Source organism: Melitaea cinxia, chromosome 13, assembly GCF_905220565.1.
Source record: "Melitaea cinxia chromosome 13, ilMelCinx1.1, whole genome shotgun sequence".
NCBI classification, from domain to species: Eukaryota; Metazoa; Arthropoda; class Insecta; order Lepidoptera; family Nymphalidae; genus Melitaea; species Melitaea cinxia.
Window position 1 is genome coordinate 9587921 of NC_059406.1, and position 22174 is coordinate 9610094.

General features: G+C 33.2%; 1 protein-coding gene across 1 annotated transcript in view; it reads left to right on the forward strand.

Moving 5' to 3' along the window:
- Positions 1-22174, forward strand: part of LOC123658888 (protein amalgam-like) — a 77693-nt gene that overhangs the window by 21373 nt on the left and 34146 nt on the right. The window contains exon 2 of the mRNA XM_045594178.1: positions 9054-9226. Coding sequence (XP_045450134.1) covers positions 9054-9226 — 173 coding nt within the window. The remainder of the gene's footprint in view (positions 1-9053; positions 9227-22174) is intronic.

Consider the following 22174-nt stretch of genomic DNA (forward strand, 5'->3'; position numbering starts at 1 on the left):
ATTCTGACCGGCTATTCATACTGATTACACAAGTATAGATCTTAATAACAAGGTTATTATAGCTTAATGAATACTTATTGCGTAGCGTATATTAGTAGTATTTAGTTACATTTTGTTCATAGTATCTTCACGCGTATTTACGAATGGAAATGATATTTATTAGTATTGGATATATAATGATTGTACTAAGTTTTAAATTCACATGTCATGACGCATTTAAAAATGTAAGTGGATTTTTTAAGAGAACCGTTATTTTGAGTTGTTTAGAGCTTCTTGACTACTATTTTACAGATTTGAATTGGTAAATAAATGAACTATCGAATGGGTAAAGATTTTATGTTTTTAATATGTGACGTGAAAAAAAAAACGAAGCTATACATTAATATGGGTATAAATAAACTTAAAAAAAAGGGAAACACTGTAGACTACGAATATGCCAAATTTGTACTTACGTAGTCATAAGTAATAAAAATTATGTAGATATAAACCATTTTAATTTATTTTACTTATCATTATTTAAAATTAAACATTCCGAGATTTATAAATAATACTCTCATTTATTTTATTAGTGGAACAGCACATGTACATAAAAAATCAAAATTCGGTTATTTGACGTGTAATAAAACTGACAATTCATCAAATATGTAATGACCACTAGCACACATACACACACACAGCTCTAAAAGAACACGTTATTATTACTTAAGCTACTTGTGCCCTGCGGTTTTGCTCGCGTTAATTTAAGGAAGAAATAACCTATAGCCTTTCTTGGTACATGGACTATCCAATAGTTCCTAAAATTAGCGCGTTTAAACAAACAAAAAACTTTTCAGCTTTTAATATCACTGTAGATGTATAGATTTGCTCGCAAAATTGTCGTATTTAATAGAAAACGTTAGGTTATTTCATATATATCTGGGTGGTTAGGTACTTGCGCGCGGTAAATACGGTTGTCTCACGTAAATAACGATTTCGCGAGAATTCCAAGATAAATATAATATCTTATTTGACAAATTCGTCTATCTTCTACTGAAAGTCTTATAAAAATCAGTTCAGCCGTTCCGAAGATTAGCCCGGACGAACAGAAAGGCAGAAATAAAATTAAAAATCATTTGTTTGTGTTTTAGTATCGTGTAAATAACTAAATGCACTGGAACAAATACAGTTATTTTGAAATCATAGACAGACACTTCAATTTTACTTATATGTGTATGGATAAACAGATTAACGACCTTTGTCCTTGCTATATAGCACATTTTGTATTACTAGAGTCGCCCAGTAGTCGAAATTCGACCATAATTAATTTAAATTATAAGTTTGAACAATGAGTTCACGTTATTTTTGACGTAAACTTGTGGAGGCCTATGTCCAGCAGTGGACTGTATAGGCTGTAATGATGATAAGTTTGAACATTAAACAAAAGCGTAGATATATATATATATATATATATATATATATATATATATATATATATATATATATATATATATATATATATATATATATATATATATATATATATGCGTGGATGTGTGTAAAATACATGGTAGTGTGTGTAATATTTTTTATAGATTTAATGTATTTTTTATGCTTATTTAAAAAAGTATTAGTATTCGGCACTTCTCTGTATAAACTATAAGTGGACGAAAGTTCATAATCCTCCGTCCGCGCAATTTTCGTAAAAAGGGGAACAAAGTTTTGCTTCACGCATTCATATATAAATATATTAGATATATTTATTATTATTTAATTTTTAGATTTTAAATATCTAGATTTTGTTGCTTGAAATAGTAAGTACATTGTGGACACGCTTATGAAAATTTTCCAAAACTTATTTAGCTTACTTTTTTATTATTCTGGACTCCATTTTTTAATACCAATAAAATAAAATATAATCGGACGATGTATATATTGATTTCCAATTTCTTTATTTGAACGTAATAATCAACCGTCAATAATATACGAATACACATAAAACGTGAGCAACTTTGTTAATGACTCTTACTATTGCTTGGTTTTGATAAATGTAATAAACACTATTGCCTATTCTGTAGGAAACGATAACAAGGCGTTTGAGTTAGCGGTGTGTGTATTTCCTGAACCCTGACACAGGATTATCGTTATATCGGGGAACGTTAGATGTGACACGTTTATGTATTTCATTGTCTAACAATATTAAATAACAAAAGCAATTGATTTACCGCTTGAGTAAAAAAACAGTTCTAAAGCGCACATTATTGTTTAGTAAAATATATCTATTACTTAACCTTTTCATTTGCGTAGTTATTATTATACTCTTAGAAAGTAAAACAAATATATTTATTCGTTTCAACTGATTCCCATTTAAGACAGTCTTTAATCTTACCCTCCATAAATAAAACGTTATAGACGAGAAAGTGTTATCATTATACAATGTCATCTCTCGCTGATATTAGAAGTTAAATGTTTGAAACTATTTTATTGAACGGAAACGAAAATACAAATCGAGTTATTTGGATCAGGTTGACACAGAATTGACATGGGTGAGTGTGAGGCATTAAGGGGTATTAACGTTTAAAGAGGCGCGTATAACACGGGGGTTATACTCGTACCTATGAAAATTGTGTCAAGCTTATTGAGTTTCTTAACCCGTTTAATTATTGTGATAAGTCAATTATTTCAAGTACAAGTATTTGGAGTGTGCGTCGTGTTTTTTAGCACACACTTAAAACTTATACAGGCTCCTGTTGTGCTACATAATATTATAACATTTAATTAATATGTGTAGATAAAGTTATATTAAAAAAAGTCCAAATATAATTTCATCACACAAATCAAATAAGGTCACACTAATCCAGAAAAAAATACATATGTTACAAGAAATACACTATTGTTACTACCTCACTATAAATTTATTTAATTTTCATACTTACACTTGCTTCTTAAATGACCTACCTTAATCGTTAGACAGTCAGACAAATTACTCTATAAATTGTAAAATGAATTTAAATTAAACGACAATTTTGTATGTTATATAAGGGTTTCAAACTTTTAATAGTTATCACGATTAGAAAATATTGCTTGGACGTTGAAACGGTTTAAGGCAGGCTGTAATAAAATACCTACTTAATTACTAGGTTAACACAAAACAGTCTTATTTACATTGGCAAACTTCCTAAACACCCGTATTTGGCACTTCGCTGAGTCTATGTTTTCTAATATCTATACTCGGGTGCAACATTGAACCAGTAGAACTACTCTTATAATTACTTTTTTTATTTTATTTTTGGAGTGAAGTTTGCATATGTTGAGTTTACTCCTTTAGAAACAATATAGAGCCCATATTATAAAACAATTGAGGAGTGAAATTATGTGATTGAGTAACACTGAGAGTTTGATTGCACTTTTAGCTTTTCATTTAAAATATAATTATAATAGTATATAGGCAAACGCTTTGTGGGAACTCCTCCGGCCTGCTGGACCGACGATATACGTAAGATTGCCGATGTAGGCTGGATGAAGATTGCGGAAAGCTGGGATGTCTGGCGCAAACTTGGGGATACCTATGTTCAGCATTAGACTGCAATAGGCTGAACTGACTGGTTAGGTATATTAGCATTTACTCTACTAATACGAACTGCAAGCGTCAATATTTGTTTTGATTTTTGTATGACGTTGGACTGTTAGAGCCGTGCTTAGGGCATGCAACAAGACCCAATCACCCGCTTTAGCATCCAGTCACTGCCAGCTCCTTAAAACGTCGTTCCATCTGGCTGGAAAACGTCCAACACTATGTTTGCAAATTGTATTTAAATTATATTCTAATTAATTATAATTTGATTCAATTAACTGAGGACACAGCAAAAAATATCCTGCTCAAAATAAAATGCAGCTAGACCGGGGAAGCACCCCCAAGTGGGTGCGACTTAGACACCTAGTTTTAATATATCTAAATATATATAAGAGATTTCCACCTATATATTGACTCATCACGAAATCTCTGGAACCATAAGGCGTAGAAACTTGAAATTTGGTAGGAATATTCCTTTCGCGGAGTAGAGGTCAGCTAAGAACAGATTTTAAGAAATTCCACCCAAATACGGGGGGTTGCTTGGGCGTCAACAATGGCAAATTCCAGTTTTTGAACTATAGCTTCTATCGGCTCTAAATTTGGTAGGAATCTCTTATATGTGATGTAGAAATGATCAATGAGCGGATTTTATGATAACTCACCCCCAATAAGGATTGTGGGGGTGTGCGTTAACAATGAACATTTTAAATGTATGTAACTCCGAAACCAATTTTTATCAAATTTTGTAACCATCTGTAATTTGGTCTAACTTGGGAGATAAATAAAATAAAAAAAATAAAAAAATAAAAAATAAAAAAGCCTTTTATTTCTTGCGTCATTTTATTACAGATTTTTTGACTAAAATTATTGCATTAAAATTGTTGAAAAAATGTAATAACATTATCAGACTGAAAATAAATAAACCATGATATAATGACAAATTATTAAAAAACTATTGTTGTAAAAAAAAATAATTAATAATTGATTTTTTTAATATCGCATTTATGAATAATTTTTGTCTGATTGACTGTATAATTTGTCAAGGTATTTACATTACACTCATAATTGTCAATAAAGCTAATAATTTTATTAATAACTCAAATTCAAAAAAATAAATAAAAAATATTTGTCAAGGTATTTATATTACATTCATAATTGTCAATATAGCTTATAATTAATAACTCAAATTCAAAAATATTTGTCAAGGTTTACATTACATTATTACTGCAACAATGAAATTACAATAACTCAATTTAAAATAAATCAGTCAATGCAAATAAAAATCAGAATAAATAAATTTAGAAATATATAGTTGAGATGCAAGAACCCCTCTCATTACCTGAGAGGCCTCCTCCAGAGAATGCCACGTGTCTCTATCTTTAGCTATGTCTAGCCAGTCTCGGCCTGCGGTGTGTGTTAAGTCGTCAGCCCATCTCGTAAGTGGTCTTCCTACTCTTCTGTAGCCTTGCGGACCTGTCCACTCTGTAACTCGTTTCGTCCATCTTTCGTCAGTTAATCTAGATACATGTCCAGCCCATTTCCATTTTAATTTCATAGCGAAGTTTAATGCGTCGATCACTTCTGACTTCTCTCTAATAATTGTGTGCCTTATTTTCTGCATTTTCATAGAGTAGTTTTTATCTCAATTGGACCCGGTAGGTGGCGCTGCTATCAGTATGTAACTCCAAAATTACTGAACCAATTTTTATCAAGCTTTGTAAGCATCTATAATTTGGTCTGAGTTGGAAGATATGGTAGTTTTTATCTTAATTGGAGCCGGTAAGTGGCGCAGCCTTCGGTTTGTGACTCCGGACCTACTGAACCAATTTTTATCAAATTGTAAGCATATGTAATTTGGTCCCACTTGGAAGATAGGGTAGTTTTAATTTCAATTAGGTCCGGTAGGTGGCGCTGCTATAAGTATGTAGCTCCGAAACTATTGAACAATTTATCAAATTTTGTAAGCACCTGTAAATTGGTGTGGCTTTGACAATATCGTAGTTTTTATTTCTATTCGACCCGACAGGTGACCTGCTATCGGTATGTAACTCCGAAACTACTAAACCAATCTCAATTGGACCCGGTAAGTGGCACTGCTGTCGGTATGTAACTTCGAAACTACTGAACCAATTTTTATCAAATTATGTAAGCATTTTTAATTTGGTTCAACTTGGTAGTTTTTGTCTCAATTATTGTATGTATTTATCAGTTAGTTCTATAAAATCCTAATAGATGGCAGTTTGGCATCTAAGTTTTATAGATATACAGTAGATGGCGCCATACTTCTATTTCTAGATTATAGATGGCGCGTTTGAATATAGAATTTATATTAATTTGATTGTATCAAAAGAATTGCTAAAAAAATGATTCAATCTATTATATTTACTGTGCCACAGCAACGCGTGGCTGGGTCAGCTAGTATATATATATATATATATATATATATATATATATATATATATATATATATATATATATATATATATATATATATATATATATATATAAACACCACTGTAGTCTTTCTTAACAAATAAACCCCGGTCATGTGTCGGAGCTTACACATAAATTTTTATAAAAGTTAGTATCTATCTTAAGGCTCTAATTGTCGCTAAATATGCCATGATTGTCTTTTCACCTTTAGATGATATAAATAATATTTATTAATAATATTATGTAAGAATTGTTTGTATTTATATATTTATAATTTATTCTTATTTATATAACAATTATTTGTACACTTCCTAACCACTTTTAAATGCCCTGTCCTATACCCAAAGGTTGTCTGGAAGAAATCGCTCTTTTAACGATAAGACCGGTTTTGTACATCTACTTCTAATTGTACTTCTTTTTTTTTGTATCTTTTAATGGTGTGTAATAAAGCATATTATTATTATCTGTCACTGTATAAATTTCCGTTCAATACTCTCACAGAATATTTATATATTACGTGAAGCAAAAACTTTGTTCCAATATTACGAAAATTGTCTGGCGGAGAAGAGTATGTAATTTCGCAAACATAGTTTATATAGAGAAAGAATACGGAATACATTAAATCAATAAAAATATATGTATTTTATCTATTACGAGCTAATCCAATCTTGTGTAGATAATATTATGGATCAAACTGTCTCAAATTCGCTTAAAATAAAACATTTAGGCGTCCACGTTTACTTTGATTCATCATTATTATCCTGGAGATAGCTTACACAGAAGCGTTTCGAAGTCACTGTGAATCATGTTTAATGAATCGTAAATTGAATTAAATCGACGACCTAAAACGTAGTAGAAAAATGTAGGACTAACTGAAAACAAAATGCGAGGGCGAACTTTAAAGTGTGTTACATTGAGATTTACATCCTAATAACAATAAAATTACCTAAGAAACACCCCGAGTTTAAGCCGAATAATGAAATAGCTGGGAATTTTATTCGCCAACAATTTAACACACTGGCTCGTAGAAAGCCGTAATGGCCTCGTAAAAATCGTAAGAAGCATTCAGAGGTAAGATTAGAAGCCGAACCAAACATCGGCTGCACACGCCCAGTCTCAACCCTTACCCGGTTGCGATAATAAGGGTCAACAATTTATAAAAGAAAGAAGAACCGCCTTAAATTCTTTTTCCCTTCCATTAAATTTGTTATGACATCGTCACTGAAGGATTTAGGCGCTGGAAAAATGCAGATAAAATAACGTTACTTTGAATGGGTTTACGAGCAGCCTTAAAATTTGTACGTCGAGATTTTGTGATAAAAATGAATAAAGTTATCGCGTGAATAAACAACTTGGTGTAACGATAAGTGTTGCGGATTTACTGCAACAATGACACTTATATACTTTTATTTTTTACATGACATTTTTTTGAACATATATTTAATATTTGGAAAATATGACGAGAAAATTTAATTTCCGTGAAAATAAAGGCATTATTTAAAGAAAAATCGAAAAGAAGATAATACAACTCATAAATTAAATTTATATACGCTAATACTACGCGTCAGCCTGTAATATCACACCGCTTGACATGGGCCTCTTTCCCTATGTAGGAGGACGATCAGAGCTTAATCCACCATGCTACTCCACTGCGGGTTGGCAGGTATATTCCCTACTATGAGTAATAATCGCTATTAGGCGTACATGATAACAACCGGGACCGATGGCTTAACGTGCTCTGCGAGGCACGGTGGGGAGACCCACAAGGACTGCACAAAATTAAATAACCTATCTTTTATGATGCAAATAAAACAATAAAATACATTTTTTTTTCAATGAGTAAGCTATTCTCCTCGTAAGAGAGAATTATTACATAGAAATAATAACGGCACGCCAAAAATATTTTAGCAGGTTTTTGTGATTGACAGAGTAAGGGTCGAGCGCCTAACACAAAATGATTTGCGAAAAATTCTTTCATGCAATAAAAGTTTACTTTTATGTAAATAAGAGGACCGATGTGCAAAGGCTTTCTGATTTGGGACTTTTATACGTTTTGACATTCTCATTTCATTTCACGATAAAATCTATTTTTGACAAGATTAGTTCGACAAACTGTAATTTATAAGGCTGACAAAATGGACTGATAGATTTTGATTTCTCATGTCATATAGTATTTGAACCCGTTGTACTTTTAATTAAATTGATAAAATGATTTTACTGTATCAAAAAAGTTTACTAGAGACTAATCTATTAAATGTTACCTAATTTCTTCTGCATATCTAGGCATTGCATTTAATTAAGTATATATAAGATTTGTAGATTTACAGTTATATACTCTACAAAATAAACCTGTTATTTTGAAGTTTTTAATTGTACCTCTCTTCCCGTTGGTGTCGTAAGGGGTGACTTAGGGATAACAGAGTTCCATTACCACCTTACCTACGTCTATAGTGAGTTCTTTACAGAAGCCCGTAACTATTCAAAGATTCATATTACAGTGAAAATCTATGACGGCGCCACGGCCGCTTAGACCGAATATAAAATCATCATATCAAAAATTTCTATCTAGCGGGTACATCGTTCCATAGCTTAATTAGCTAGAGCACCAACACGGTTAGTCGGAGATGCAGGTTCGATCCCCGCTGGAGTGGTCAATTTTTGATATGATATTAAAAAAATGTTTAGAATTCCCTAATGTGTGGGTAACACAAAAATAAAATCGTACAAATTAAAAATAGCACGGTGTCGTCTCCTGTCAAAGGCATTGAGGTTAATAGCAGTTAATTAATTAACAAGCTTTACATTTCAAAAACTTTTACTCTGTAAAAATGTTGCCAACTTAAAATTATCAGCAAAAGTTTTTTGAATCTCATTTAAAAAAATAAACAGACTAATAATTTGAGCCTCGTTTTTAAGTACAGCTATGGTCGTGGCCCCTTTTCTAACTTTAAATATTTTAAAGAAATTCTTCAATAGATAGACAGCTACATTTACTTTAAGCTTAATTATTAATAAATATGTGACATAGACAGGTTTGAAAAATTATTTATAGCCTTACCGTTTGTTGCAGTGGTGAAGAGCAGCATACGGTATCAGACAACGTCACCTTTAAGCAGAGTGGGTCCAACGGTGTCCCTCCGTGACATTGAGCCCAACTTTGTTGGTCCCATCGAGAACGTAACAGTAGCTTTAGGCAGAGAAGCCGTGCTTACTTGCTCCGTGTCAGATATCGGCGAATATAAGGTGAGATTTGTAATAATGAACTACTTAACAAACAATTTATGTTATAGATACAATAATTTGAGTTGATAGATTGATAAATGGAAGTTATTTTCGGATCTCATATATATTTAAAAGCCAATTTATAAATAGTCATATTTCCTACATAATTATGTAATCTACAACAAAAAAAGTTATTATTTATACTTGTATGGATCCAAATAGGTAGTCCTATTGCTTGAAAATTATTATTCTAATCGGGGCTGCCTGTAGATCCTTAATCCATCATACATGCCCACGACCTACATAATTTACTTCAACTTATAATCCCGCAAAATTGAATTCAACAATTTCGTTTCGATTTGTAACTTGAAACAAAGTGGATTAGAAAAAAATATATCCCGAATTTATATGTCTTCCATTATTCTGAGGCGAACACGTTAAACTATTAAGCCTCCGCCGAACACGAGTTACCTTCGTAAGTTCTTTTATGTCTTATTTCTATAAACATAAAATAGTTTTTGGTTTAAAGCTTATTTTTCCTAAGATACAATTTCAGATTTTATCAAATAGGTACTTACTTACCTTTACCTAAAGTATTCTTTGCGTGTTTTCTTTCTTTCGTTTGCTGTAAAAACTGTTTCTACATATATAATAACTAGCTGTGCCCGCGGCTTCGTCCGCGTTCGTTTGAGGATTATTAAAATATTTAATATTTTCAAAACATTAATTACTGAGCAACTCAGGCGACTTATACAGGCGCGCGGCAGGTGGTGCTTGTCATGTGGTCCCATTTAAATTGAATCGAGATCTGACAAGTGACAAGTACTTTTTGAATTATCTTTGACTAGCAACCCGCCCCGGCTTCGCACGGGTGCAATACTAATACTAAATATACTACAGAATGTCTTTATTTATAGTATGAAGCTAGCTTATAGCATGGTTATTAACATAAAAACAACATTCAAATATGCGTCGTTAGATTACACGTTACTGTTGAGAAAATAGTACAAAAAGTCTCCATTAGTACCCTTTGGTGGTTTACGGCATCCTTTTGTACTAAAATTTTTACCTACTATTATATAAATTGTATCAAAAAGCTTATTAAGGAAACTAACATACAAAAGAACAAATCACATAAATAAAAAAATTATCGCAATGAAAATACAAAATTAATTTTAAGTAAATCAAAATTTAAACTCGTTCTCTTAGATTCCTAAACTGGCTAATAATTAAAATAGATTATCTATGCCTGTAATGTTAATTATTTCCAAAAAGTGAAATATTTTAATATATGTAATATCTTAAATTTAAGGAGAAAAAAATCTTGAAAACAAGGTTTTTTTAACTACATACGCTTCAGCCTTTAATATAATAATAATAATATAATAATAACAATTTATTTCAGACATATGTCCATATTTTTGTTAGTTAGTTACATTTTTTCCTGAACTATGTTAGTTCCAACAATTGTGACAAATGACAAACAAACAAATTATACCAAGTCAAAAATCAATAAAAATAACAATAACATCAAAATCAATATACTAAAATTCAATCAAACCCAAAATTAAAATGATCACCAAATTCAATACTAAAATTCAATCAATATTACAATAATTAAAATTAAAAAATTAAAATAAATACTAAAATTCAAAATTACAATAATAAAAAATTTAAAAAAAAAAACAATATTAAAATTCAATCAAAATTAAAATTAAAACTAAAAACTAAAATCAAAATTAAATCAATAGAGAAGCTTAAGAAATAATGACTTTTTCAATTTAAATTAAGTTTAAACAATTTCAATATATTAAATTATCACAATATACCACTGTTGAGCAATATACCACTGTTGAGCATAGGCCTCTTTCTCCGTGTAGGAAAAGCATCCTTGTTGGAAAACTCCGTGCAGGAAAAGGAGGAGGAGGAGGAGAAGAGCTTTATCCACCACATTGCTCTACTGCGGGTTGGCGGATATATTACCCACTATGAGTAATGATCGTTATATGGGGGGGTGACCCACAAGATCTAGAAACCAGAACAGAAATAAATATTTGTATAAAAACAAGCCGAGCGGGAATCGAACCTACAACCGTCGGTGTTTAGGTGCCGCCGACACGGCACACGCACCATCACACCAAAGCGGTCGTAATAATAAATACAACTGATCCAATCTAAACATAGCAGATATTTTGAAAATATTTTCGTTTTGGCTCTATAGTCAATTTTTTAAATATCTAGGTCGGCAAACCAGTTTACGGTCACCTGATGGTAAGAAATTACTGTAGCTTATCGACGCCTGCAACACCAGAAACATCTAAAGTGTATTGCCGTTTACTTAACTAACTAATAAAACAATTACTAATAAAACAATTTTGATTTGTGTATCTCTGTCACGACTAAGTTCATACAACGAGCTACGACATTGGATACCGTTTATTCCGAAATTCAGGACAAATCTCTTGGGAGAGAGGACGAAAGGCAAAATGCTCACAGTTGTAACGCTTAGTCAGATTTCATTCCTTTTATATAAAGAAGATTTTCAAAGAATGTGCTTGTAACGTTTCAGCGTTTGGTTCATTAGTTCATTAGCTATACATAACTAATTTACTCGTAGTATTTGGTCCTAATTAACATGAAGCTCTGAATATTCATAAAATTTTCGATACACGACTTATCCTTAAGCTGTTATCTATAATCTATAATATATATAAACGCGAAAGGTCATTCATCACGAAATCTCCGAAACTATAACACCTACAAACTTGAAATTTGGCAGGTAGGCTCCTTATAGGACGTAGACATCCGCTAAGAACGGATTTTACGAAACTCGACCCCTAAGGGGGTAAAACGGGGGTTGGAAGTTTGTATGAAAGTCCTATGTTTTTGAAGTAAGAGACTTGACATTTAAAATGTATGCTCTATAGATGGTGATAAGGTGTCCAAATAATGTATATTTAGAAATCAACTACCTTTTTGGGTTAAAACGGGGGATGGTAAGTTGACCCACTCATCACGAAATCTCCGAAACTATAACACCTAGAAACTTGAAATTTGGCAGGTAGGCTCCTTATAGGGCGCAAACAGCCGCTAAGAATGGATTTTACAAATCTCGACCCCTAAGGGGGTAAAACGGGGGTTGGTAGTTTGTATAAAAGCCCTATTTTTTTGAAGTAAGAGACTTGAAATTTAAAATGTACATGCTCTATAGATGGTGAGGAAGTGTCCAAATAACGTATCTTTAGAAATCAACTCCCTTTTGAGGTTAATACGCCAACACCCGAACACCCCAACATGCCAAAACCCCAACACGCCAACACATCAACACGCCAATACGACAATGCGCCAACACGCCAACACGCCAATACGCCAACACGCCAAAACGCCAACTCGCCAACACGCCAATGCGCCAATGCGCCAATACGCCAACACGTCAACACTCCAATGCGCCAATGTGCCAACACGCCAACACGCCAATGTACCAATACGCCAACACGCCAATCTGCCATCACTCCAACACTCCAACACGCCAACACGCCAACACGCCAATACGCCAACACGCCAACACTCCAACACGCCAATACGCCAACACGCCAATGTGCCAATACGCCAACACGCCAACACACCAATGTGCCAATACGCCAACACACCAACACGCCAACAGATCAACACGCCAACACGCCAAAACGCCAACACGCCAACACGCCAACAGTCCAACACGCCAATGCGCCAACACGTCAACACGCCAATGTGCCAATACGCCAATACACCAACACGCCAACACGCCAACACGCCAATACGCCAATGTGCCAATACGCCAACACGCCAACACGCCAACAGTCCAACACGCCAACACGCCAACACGCCAATACGCCAATGCGCCAACACGCCAATACGCCAATGTGCCAACACGCCAACACGCCAATGTACCAATACGCCAACACACCAATCTGCCATCACTCCAACACTCCAACACGCCAACACGCCAATACGCCAACACGCCAACACTCCAACACGCCAATACGCCAACACGCCAATGTACCAATACGCCAACACGCCAACACGCCAACACGCCAATACGCCAATACGCCAATACGCCAACACGCCAACACGCCAACACGCCAATACGCCAACACACCAATACGCCAATGCGCCAACACGCCAACACGCCAATATGCCAATACGCCAATACACCAACACGCCAACACGCCAAAACGCCAACACGCCAACACGCCAACACGCCAACACGCCAATGTGCCAATACGCCAACACGCCAACAGTCCAACACGCCAACATGCCAACACGCCAATACGCCAATGTGCCAATACGCCAATTCGCCAACACGCCAACACGCCAACACGCCAACACACCAATACGCCAATGCGCCAACACGCCAACACACCAATGTGCCAACACGCCAACACGCCAATACGCCAACACACCAATACGCCAATGCGCCAACACGCCAACACGCCAATATGCCAATACGCCAATACACCAACACGCCAACACGCCAAAACGCCAACACGCCAACACGCCAACACACCAATACGCCAATGCGCCAACACGCCAACACGCCAATGTGCCAATACGCCAACACGCCAACAGTCCAACACGCCAACATGCCAACACGCCAATACGCCAATGTGCCAATACGCCAATTCGCCAACACGCCAACACGCCAACACGCCAACACACCAATACGCCAATGCGCCAACACGCCAACACACCAATGTGCCAATACGCCAACACGCCAATACGCCAACACGCCAATGTGCCAATACGCCAACATGCCAATACGCCAATACGCCAACACGCCAATACGCCAACACGCCAACACGCCAACACGCCAACACGCCAATGCGCCAACACGCCAACACGTCGTCACTCCAACACGCCAACCAATTAATAGCAATACATATCTTCATAACCACGCGGACGTAGTCGCGGGCAATAGTTAGTGTATTATAAAACAAAGTCCCCAAAAATGTATGTGATCGATTCCCTCAAAATCTACTAGACGGATTTTCATGCGGTTTCACCTATGGAGAGAGAGCTTCAAGAGGAAGGTTTACGGAACGGCTAAGCCGATTTTGATGAGAGTTTCACTGGAAGTTTGCCGGGAAAACTTTGTGACACACTGATTTCCACGCGGGCGAAGCCGCGGGCACAGCTAGTTATATCAAATTTATGAAAGATGTGGTACTCACGAACAAAGTCGCGGGTACGACTAGTTATATTATTGAATATTTTGTTGAATATAAATTATACTGGAACACCAAAGTTGGTCATAAAAATTAAAGTATCATTAAATAAAAGGTGTTGAATGATAAGTAGTAATTATTCAAAACAAAAATTGTTATTTTCTATTCTTATATTATATGTCATACTTACAATTGAGACATTAACAATATATTTCACAACCCTCATTCTAAGCATTAAAACAAACAGAAAATGCATAATCGCTTAAGTATCCACAAAACACTCTACTTCTGTTCCCTAAAGCCTATTACAGAACCAGCAAATATGGATAAAGATAAATTTAAGAGCTATTTATTATTCGCTTACAAAACAGCTGCAATAGGGCAGAATCCACAAAATGGCGAAGAAAACAAAATTAATGATCTTCCAATGCGAAATTCCAAACATTTTATCTGCTGGATTTACTCTTTCACGTGGTTTTTTTTTTTTGAGTGGTCTGTAAATAACCTTTATAGAGGACCCATTTAGTGGCTCAATGACAAACGAGCTGCCGTCCTGAGGACGATCGATCACTCTAATGACATTTAAACAGTGTTTTAGCGATGATCTCGATGACTTGCGTGTTGCGTAATCGAACTTCGGAGGGCTGAAATAAAATATCATCCTTTATTAGCAATCTATCTTTATCTACAACAAACGGACGTTTTGTTTTGCTGAAAGGAAATAATCCGTTCTAGTTAGTTGGTTATAAAAAACTTAATTAGTTGTTAACGCTATTTCATTTAACTTATATCAAAGCAAACTTTCGACATTTTAGTAGGTAGTTGTTTTGTATTAATTTTCTTTATTTTTTTTTTTTCATAATATAGTGTAATGTGACTTATGAGTGATATATCCACAGACTTATTATGCCCGTGCTTTTGTTATTCCATTTTCTTTTTTGTTTAAACATGCATCGGTACTTCACTGCAACTTTAGAATAAAAAAAACTTAACAAAAAAGGAATAAACCATTTGGTTAGCTATGAATCTATTCCATAAAAGTTTGATAATTTTTGTACCAATAACAATCCTTTATTTTGTGTGTAAAATTGTGATGATCGAAAATTCGAACCAGTTAAACATTATCTCTTATGGCAGTAGATATACGACACGGTAACTGTAACATAGCAGGTAAAGCTTGATCCATTCGAGAATAATCCATGTAACTAAAGTAACTTTGAAGTTCGAAATTTTGACGGCGTTTTGGTCACAGCGCTACTTGCGATTTTACTATCGGTCATAAATTCGATTCCCACTATGACAAATTTTTGTACAGATCATACAATTTTCGTCGTGGTTCTAAAATTGGTTTTTGTAGGTATTCAGTATGTTTCCAGATTGCGTATGTTTTGACGACGCTTTGGTGCAACGGTCACAGCACTGGGTCATGGTTGTTGCGCAGACGGTTGCGGGTTCAATCCACGTATATGCTATATATATTTGTACAAACCTGACCTATGTTTGCCGTGGTCTGAGTTTTTTATATCTACTTTAAGCTGAATATCATTTTAATGCTTGCGTGCGACATTTAAATCTTTGACAAACAATTGCCGAATTCATTTCACGAGCATTTTAAGTTACGAAACACTAATAAAAATCTATATTTAAATAATAAACATTATATGATGTCATGGGACACCAGGTAGGAACGAAGTTCCTTCGGATAGTAAAGAAGCAACGCAATTTGAAAAAAAAAAATGTTGAATTTTATATATATTTTCTAGTTCTTGATTTTTGTTTTTTTTTTATTTTGTTGATTGGTTTTTAATTAAGTACATTAAAGTATTGAGGAAATTTAGTATTATAGAAAATAACAAATATCGTAAAATAAAATAAATCAAACAAAATAATAATAATAATAATAATTCAAACTATTAAGTGAAATAAAAAAACATGTGTCTTTATTTATTTTTGTCGACAGTATAAAATTACATAAATAATTTTAAAAAGTTTACAAAAGCAAAAGTTTAAAGTTAAGTTTTTTTTAAGAGTTTACTAGTAATATTTTAGTTTTACAAAGGTCATATTATACAGTCGTGTGACTGATATTACGTCACTTCCGTTACATATTTTTCTTACGGTTTTAGTATCACATTTTTTTTATTTCGGTTGCCCAGCCAAATGTCAAGCCAGCCGTAAGGAATTTCGTTCCAATTATAGATTATATTTTTCCACACTTTATTGTTATATGTAAAACGTCTTGTTTTATTTCGCAACTCTTATGACAGTTGCCTAAAAAGAAATCTGATAAACATCATCCCTTAAAATAGGCTGAGGAAAAACAAACAACTTATTTCCTTTTTAAGAATATTGTTTCTTTTGTATTTCACAAATAAAACACTGGTAAGAATGGAATTCCTAAACAAAATACAACCAAGTAGTTTTTATATTGAAAGTTCTCGTTTGCTATTTGGATTTTCGTTCGCCAGAAAAAAATAATAAAACTATTATTGTATAAGTTTGCCAATTTCGCTTATTATGTCCTTTTTTCAATTTAAGTTGGTTAGTTATTTATCTTTACAATTATTATATTATGAATCCCCGGAATGAGTCTGTTTAGTTCCAAATTCGATATGTATAATTTGCATGAAAGTCTCATAATGTATTTAACTGATTTGGAATTATTTGTGTATTACGCAATCACTTATAATTATAGAGTAAAAAAAATAATAATTATAAGTACACCAAAAAAATTAATGACCACAAATAAACACGAGATTATTTTGTAAAAAAAATATCTTTACGCGCAGTTTTATTATATGAAGTGAAAATAATAATCATTAGTAACGTAGACGGAGTTACTATCGAAGAAATAAAAGGCACTCGCTACGTTTATTTCTTCTACGTAAAATTAGCACGCTTGCAGTCTTTTAGCGCTAATGTTTACGAAGAATTAAATGCATTCTGTAGGCATAGAAAACTGCTCAACTTGTTTAACTTAAAGTCTATTTTGCTCTTTTTCAAATTAAAAGAGGCAAAATAGCTTGAATAGTTTGAACAGAATTATGTACTATAATACAATGCAGTGAAACGAGCCCGTACCACTATACATTCATATGAAAAATAACTCTGCTTATACATAATTTACTGTAAAGATTTTTTTGAAATAATGTAGTGTTATAAGTAGTTTTGTAAATTATATTGCCTTATCGCAGCTTCATTGGTTTTTATGAAGAATTGTTTGTGACGTAGTATATACGAGAAATTACGAAAGTGTAAACTTTATAATTAAACAAACAAAATGTACATGGTTCTTTAGTCGAGTGCGATGGATACAGCATTACGCAACTAATGTTTAACACGACGTGAATTTATGGATTAAAGAAAGACAAATACATATATTATAGCATTTTGAAAAATTTAGATACACATAGTTATGTAAAAAGATAGTCTTATAACTAATTATCGATCTCTTCCAGACAACGTCATGTATATCGCTTATACCTAATTATAAAGACTATTTGATATTATCACGCTGCGTCACGTCGCAAAGCGATGCTACGTTTATCGTTCACGTAGAACAAAAAGATACGCTGCGCAGTTTTGTGTCAAAATGAGACAGATAATGGAGCAAGCACTACAATAGTGTATAATTAGGACAACATCTGTTTTGAAACAAATATATTTTATTAATAGAAATAACTCATATATAATAGAAGGAATTCATATTATGTTTATTTTATCGAATAAATTAGAATAATATATAATTATATATAGGTACGACAAAATCCTTGTTAGTCCTTGTGCCTCGAAGAGCAACGAGATCCAGCAATATGTCTTTATAATAAGTTGGTGATTTTTTAAATACTCAGCATGTTAATAAAGGTAAATGTTAAATGTTTTTAATTTGACCTAATTATCATACAGTGACATAAATATTACGAATAGTGGATATCACAGCGCGTTTTCTGTTTTCTCGTAGCTTCTCGCTTTGCAAGGTAAAAATGCGCACGAACCAAAGAAACCACTGCGCCGGTGTGTGAGCAAAAGAAACAAGTGAAGGATATGTGCTACAGCGATTACGTTATCAGGCCCTACTATAGTTTTACTATTACTATTTAGTTTTTACTAAAAAATATAAAGTGTATTTTATAAAATTTTAAATGATGCTTTGTTCTTAATCAGTAAAAAATCGTTTACTACAAACAAAGTTGAACTTGATTAGGTACACGAGAAAGTAATCATTTTAGAGAATAAGGTAAATATGTACATGCAATTTTGTGAAAATTATCGACCTCATTAATTGATTCATAGATTTTGATCATTTGATTCCGGATGTAGATTTATAAATATGTCAAAAATGCTTGGGAAAATAAACTTTAATTTTTATTTTCGACACAGTTTTAATTTTAGTAGTTATTAAAAGAAGTAACATATGAATGGAAAATAGTTCTATTTGATATAGGTTTTTTATGTCACAATTAATAATTTCACTTAAACTTATCGAGATTATTATTTTGATATTTTCGTTATAGTCACGGGCGACAAATCATTCGCATCTTTTTTGTTAACGATCTTTTATCACAGAGGGTTTAGGGTGCGTTCGTGTTTTTAGAACGTTGAGATTTTCGTCATCAAACAAATAAATATTTTACGGTTATATTATATGTACCTGTGTTCAATAATAGATATTTTTATAAAAAATATTTAAGACTTCTGAACTGAATAATTATTTTCATTAAAAAGGAATACTTCATAAAATCAAAATGTCATCTTCATTTAATTACTTCTCAATCGTTACCTGCTGATGACCTAGGTACATCACTACGGAGAAGAGTCGCATCGCAACACGGCGAAACACAGGGTAGCGTAAACTTGCGTTGAGGTGATTCACACTTGACTATGTTAAATTTCATTTTTATTATACTAGCCACAGCAACGTTAATTACTTTTTAAGGGTAATAAAGAAATTCATCACTATTAACTGTTCAACGGGAGTTTTGACACGATATTGTAACGCATCGCGGTACAGGTTGAGCAAAACCTATGAAGTGCTATGTGTGTACCTAAAGTTTTATTAGATATTTATTTTGTTTTTACATTTCTAGCAAACCTCCACTTTCGTTTTTGGGGTAGGTTACAGGAGGAAATATTATGCTCAAAATCTGGAGCAGCCCGATTGAGGAAGTACCTCAACCTTACAAAAGACCACAGCTAAATAATGCTGTTCTCATCTCCTCTCCTTCACTCTCAGCTCCTGGGGAAACTCGGAGTCGGCAATGAGTTTGAGATACTTCTAGTATTCCAGGCTCACTTATCATCAGGTGAGCTGTACGTTCATTTGCTAATCTAGTTGTATAAAAAAACTTAATTGATATCACAAATTGAATTATAAGTTTTCTTTTTTAAAATGAAGCTACAAAAATCTAATTTTACATTCCGTCGTCATTATAATATGAAGACAGATAGCAAAGAAAAGAAAGCAAAACGTAATAAGATAACGCGTCGAAATGCAAATTAAATTTGCCGCTCGGATGGTCACAAGCGGATCGGAAGTAATTTGTAGCTGTCTTTGTTTGCACAAAATACCAAGATTTTATATACACTTACTTGTAACGCAAGAGAAGGTACGAGTGAATTACATGATATATTCAAATTAAGCGGTACTACATTTTTTTATGTGCCTCATACATATAAAATGGCAGCTACTTATTGATTCTAAGAATATATATTATTAGTCGCCCATCCAGATTCCGAGTATGAATCGAATCCATAACACTAGAACGTAAAATGGGGCCATCTTTGCCGTCTTCGCCAATGACCCAGTCAATTTACATTGAGGAAACTTTGAGACAATTTATAATTAGTTTTATTTACTGTACTTATTGCCTACCTTTTTTAACATACAGACATAGTTTTCTACTTTAGTATTTACACATACACATAGCACAACAATGTACCTTCTGATATTGTTTTTTGTTAGGTATCTGTTTCGAGAACTTTCTAAATTGCTTTTACTTTTATCTGTGGTGTATTTGTCTAATCCCCATTTCAATTAGGTGAACTACGTTAACATATCCGTACAAAATATACATTGAAGAATAAAAATTAACCAGTTATTATTTTTAATGTTACTAATGCATATATAGAATAATATATCTAAAATGTAATAATTTGGTAAAAAAAAAAGAAAAACTAACAATTTTAATAATACATATACAAAATATTACAAGTTTTATCACAAAACTGAAACATTACGTTCAAGCTCAAAATCCGAACAGAATTATTCCATGAGATATTCATTTTGTATATTAAACCTCACAATGTTTAAAAGAGATTACAAATACTCTCGTAATATCACGAATTGGAATACATTTCAGTTAATCTGTACTTATATTATAAAGCCGAAGTTGAATTTAAAATGTTTTAATAAGAGAATAGTGATCCAATTTGAATAGTTGTTTTTGGATAGTTTGTTTATTTAGAAATGTTAATAGGTACAAGATGCTTCGTTGCCAAGAATGGAAAAATTACAATAAACAAATGTGAAGCACGTAGGCTCCCAGTTTTAACCGACTTAAAAAAAGAGGAGGTTACTCAATTCGGCCGTATATGTATATATATATATATATTTTAATGTATTTTCGGGGATAACTCCGTCATTTATAAACCGATTTTGATAATTCTTTTTTTGTTGGAAAGGAGATATCCCTAGTATCTGTCCCCAGGATCTGATGATGGGATCCCAGATAAATCGAGGGAAACTCTCGAAAATCCGCATAACTTTTTACTGGGTGTACCAATTTTAATGATTTTTAATTCAATCGAAAGCCGATGTTTATCATGTGGTCACATTTAAATTTCATCGAGATCTGATTACAACTTTTGGAGTAATCTTTGATAATGCGTATATTTTGACAATTTTTTCGTATACCTACATTGCATTACTTTTCGATGTAATTGAAGTAGGTTTTTTTCGTTTGCTAGCAAACACAATTCCATTTTATGTTATTTTATGACAAAAAAGAAAACTTTGGTTAAACATGATTATCTACATCTGTCTGATTTGAGATATAGTTTCAGGTCAGAAATTTCTATGAAACCACAAGTTTGCGTAGTATTTGTACACGGTCGACGTGCTGCAGGATAATACCACGCGTATTTCATTCGTCAAATTTTGTTGTGAACATATCAAAATGTGTCAAAATTTTATATAATTTCAACGAATCATGAAATAACGTGATGACTTTGTTTGACTTTTAAACAGTTTGTTATAGGTATTTTTAAATTTCTATAACTATTATCTCAACCGCATCGACCAATCTCTTTCGTGTGCTCTCTACTCTACAGTGAACTGATATTGGCGGAATAAACCGTGCTTCATTGGCACAAGTGTAAGCAATTAAACCAATCAATCAACAATTTCTATCTCTATACATTTTAACATTTCAAAAATTTTTAATTATAAAAGAACGAATTCGACAGTAGCTGTATTATCGTCACATGTACTTATATAAATTTTCTGAAATAATGAACTTTAATATGGACGAAGTCACGTAGGATGTTTAGTTGTAGTATATTCTTATAAACATAATTTACAAACTCGGGTCGGATCTTGCACTGTTCCGTGGTTTTATTTCTAAAGTTCCTTGCAATGCAATTTTCTTCTTGTATGCTGTCAGCGCACTTGACATGGTTTTACCGTTGCATATTAAAAGGGACTATTATGCAAAGTGCTATAGGATAGCGACAATTTGAATCTAGTTGCATATTCTTTTTACGTCAT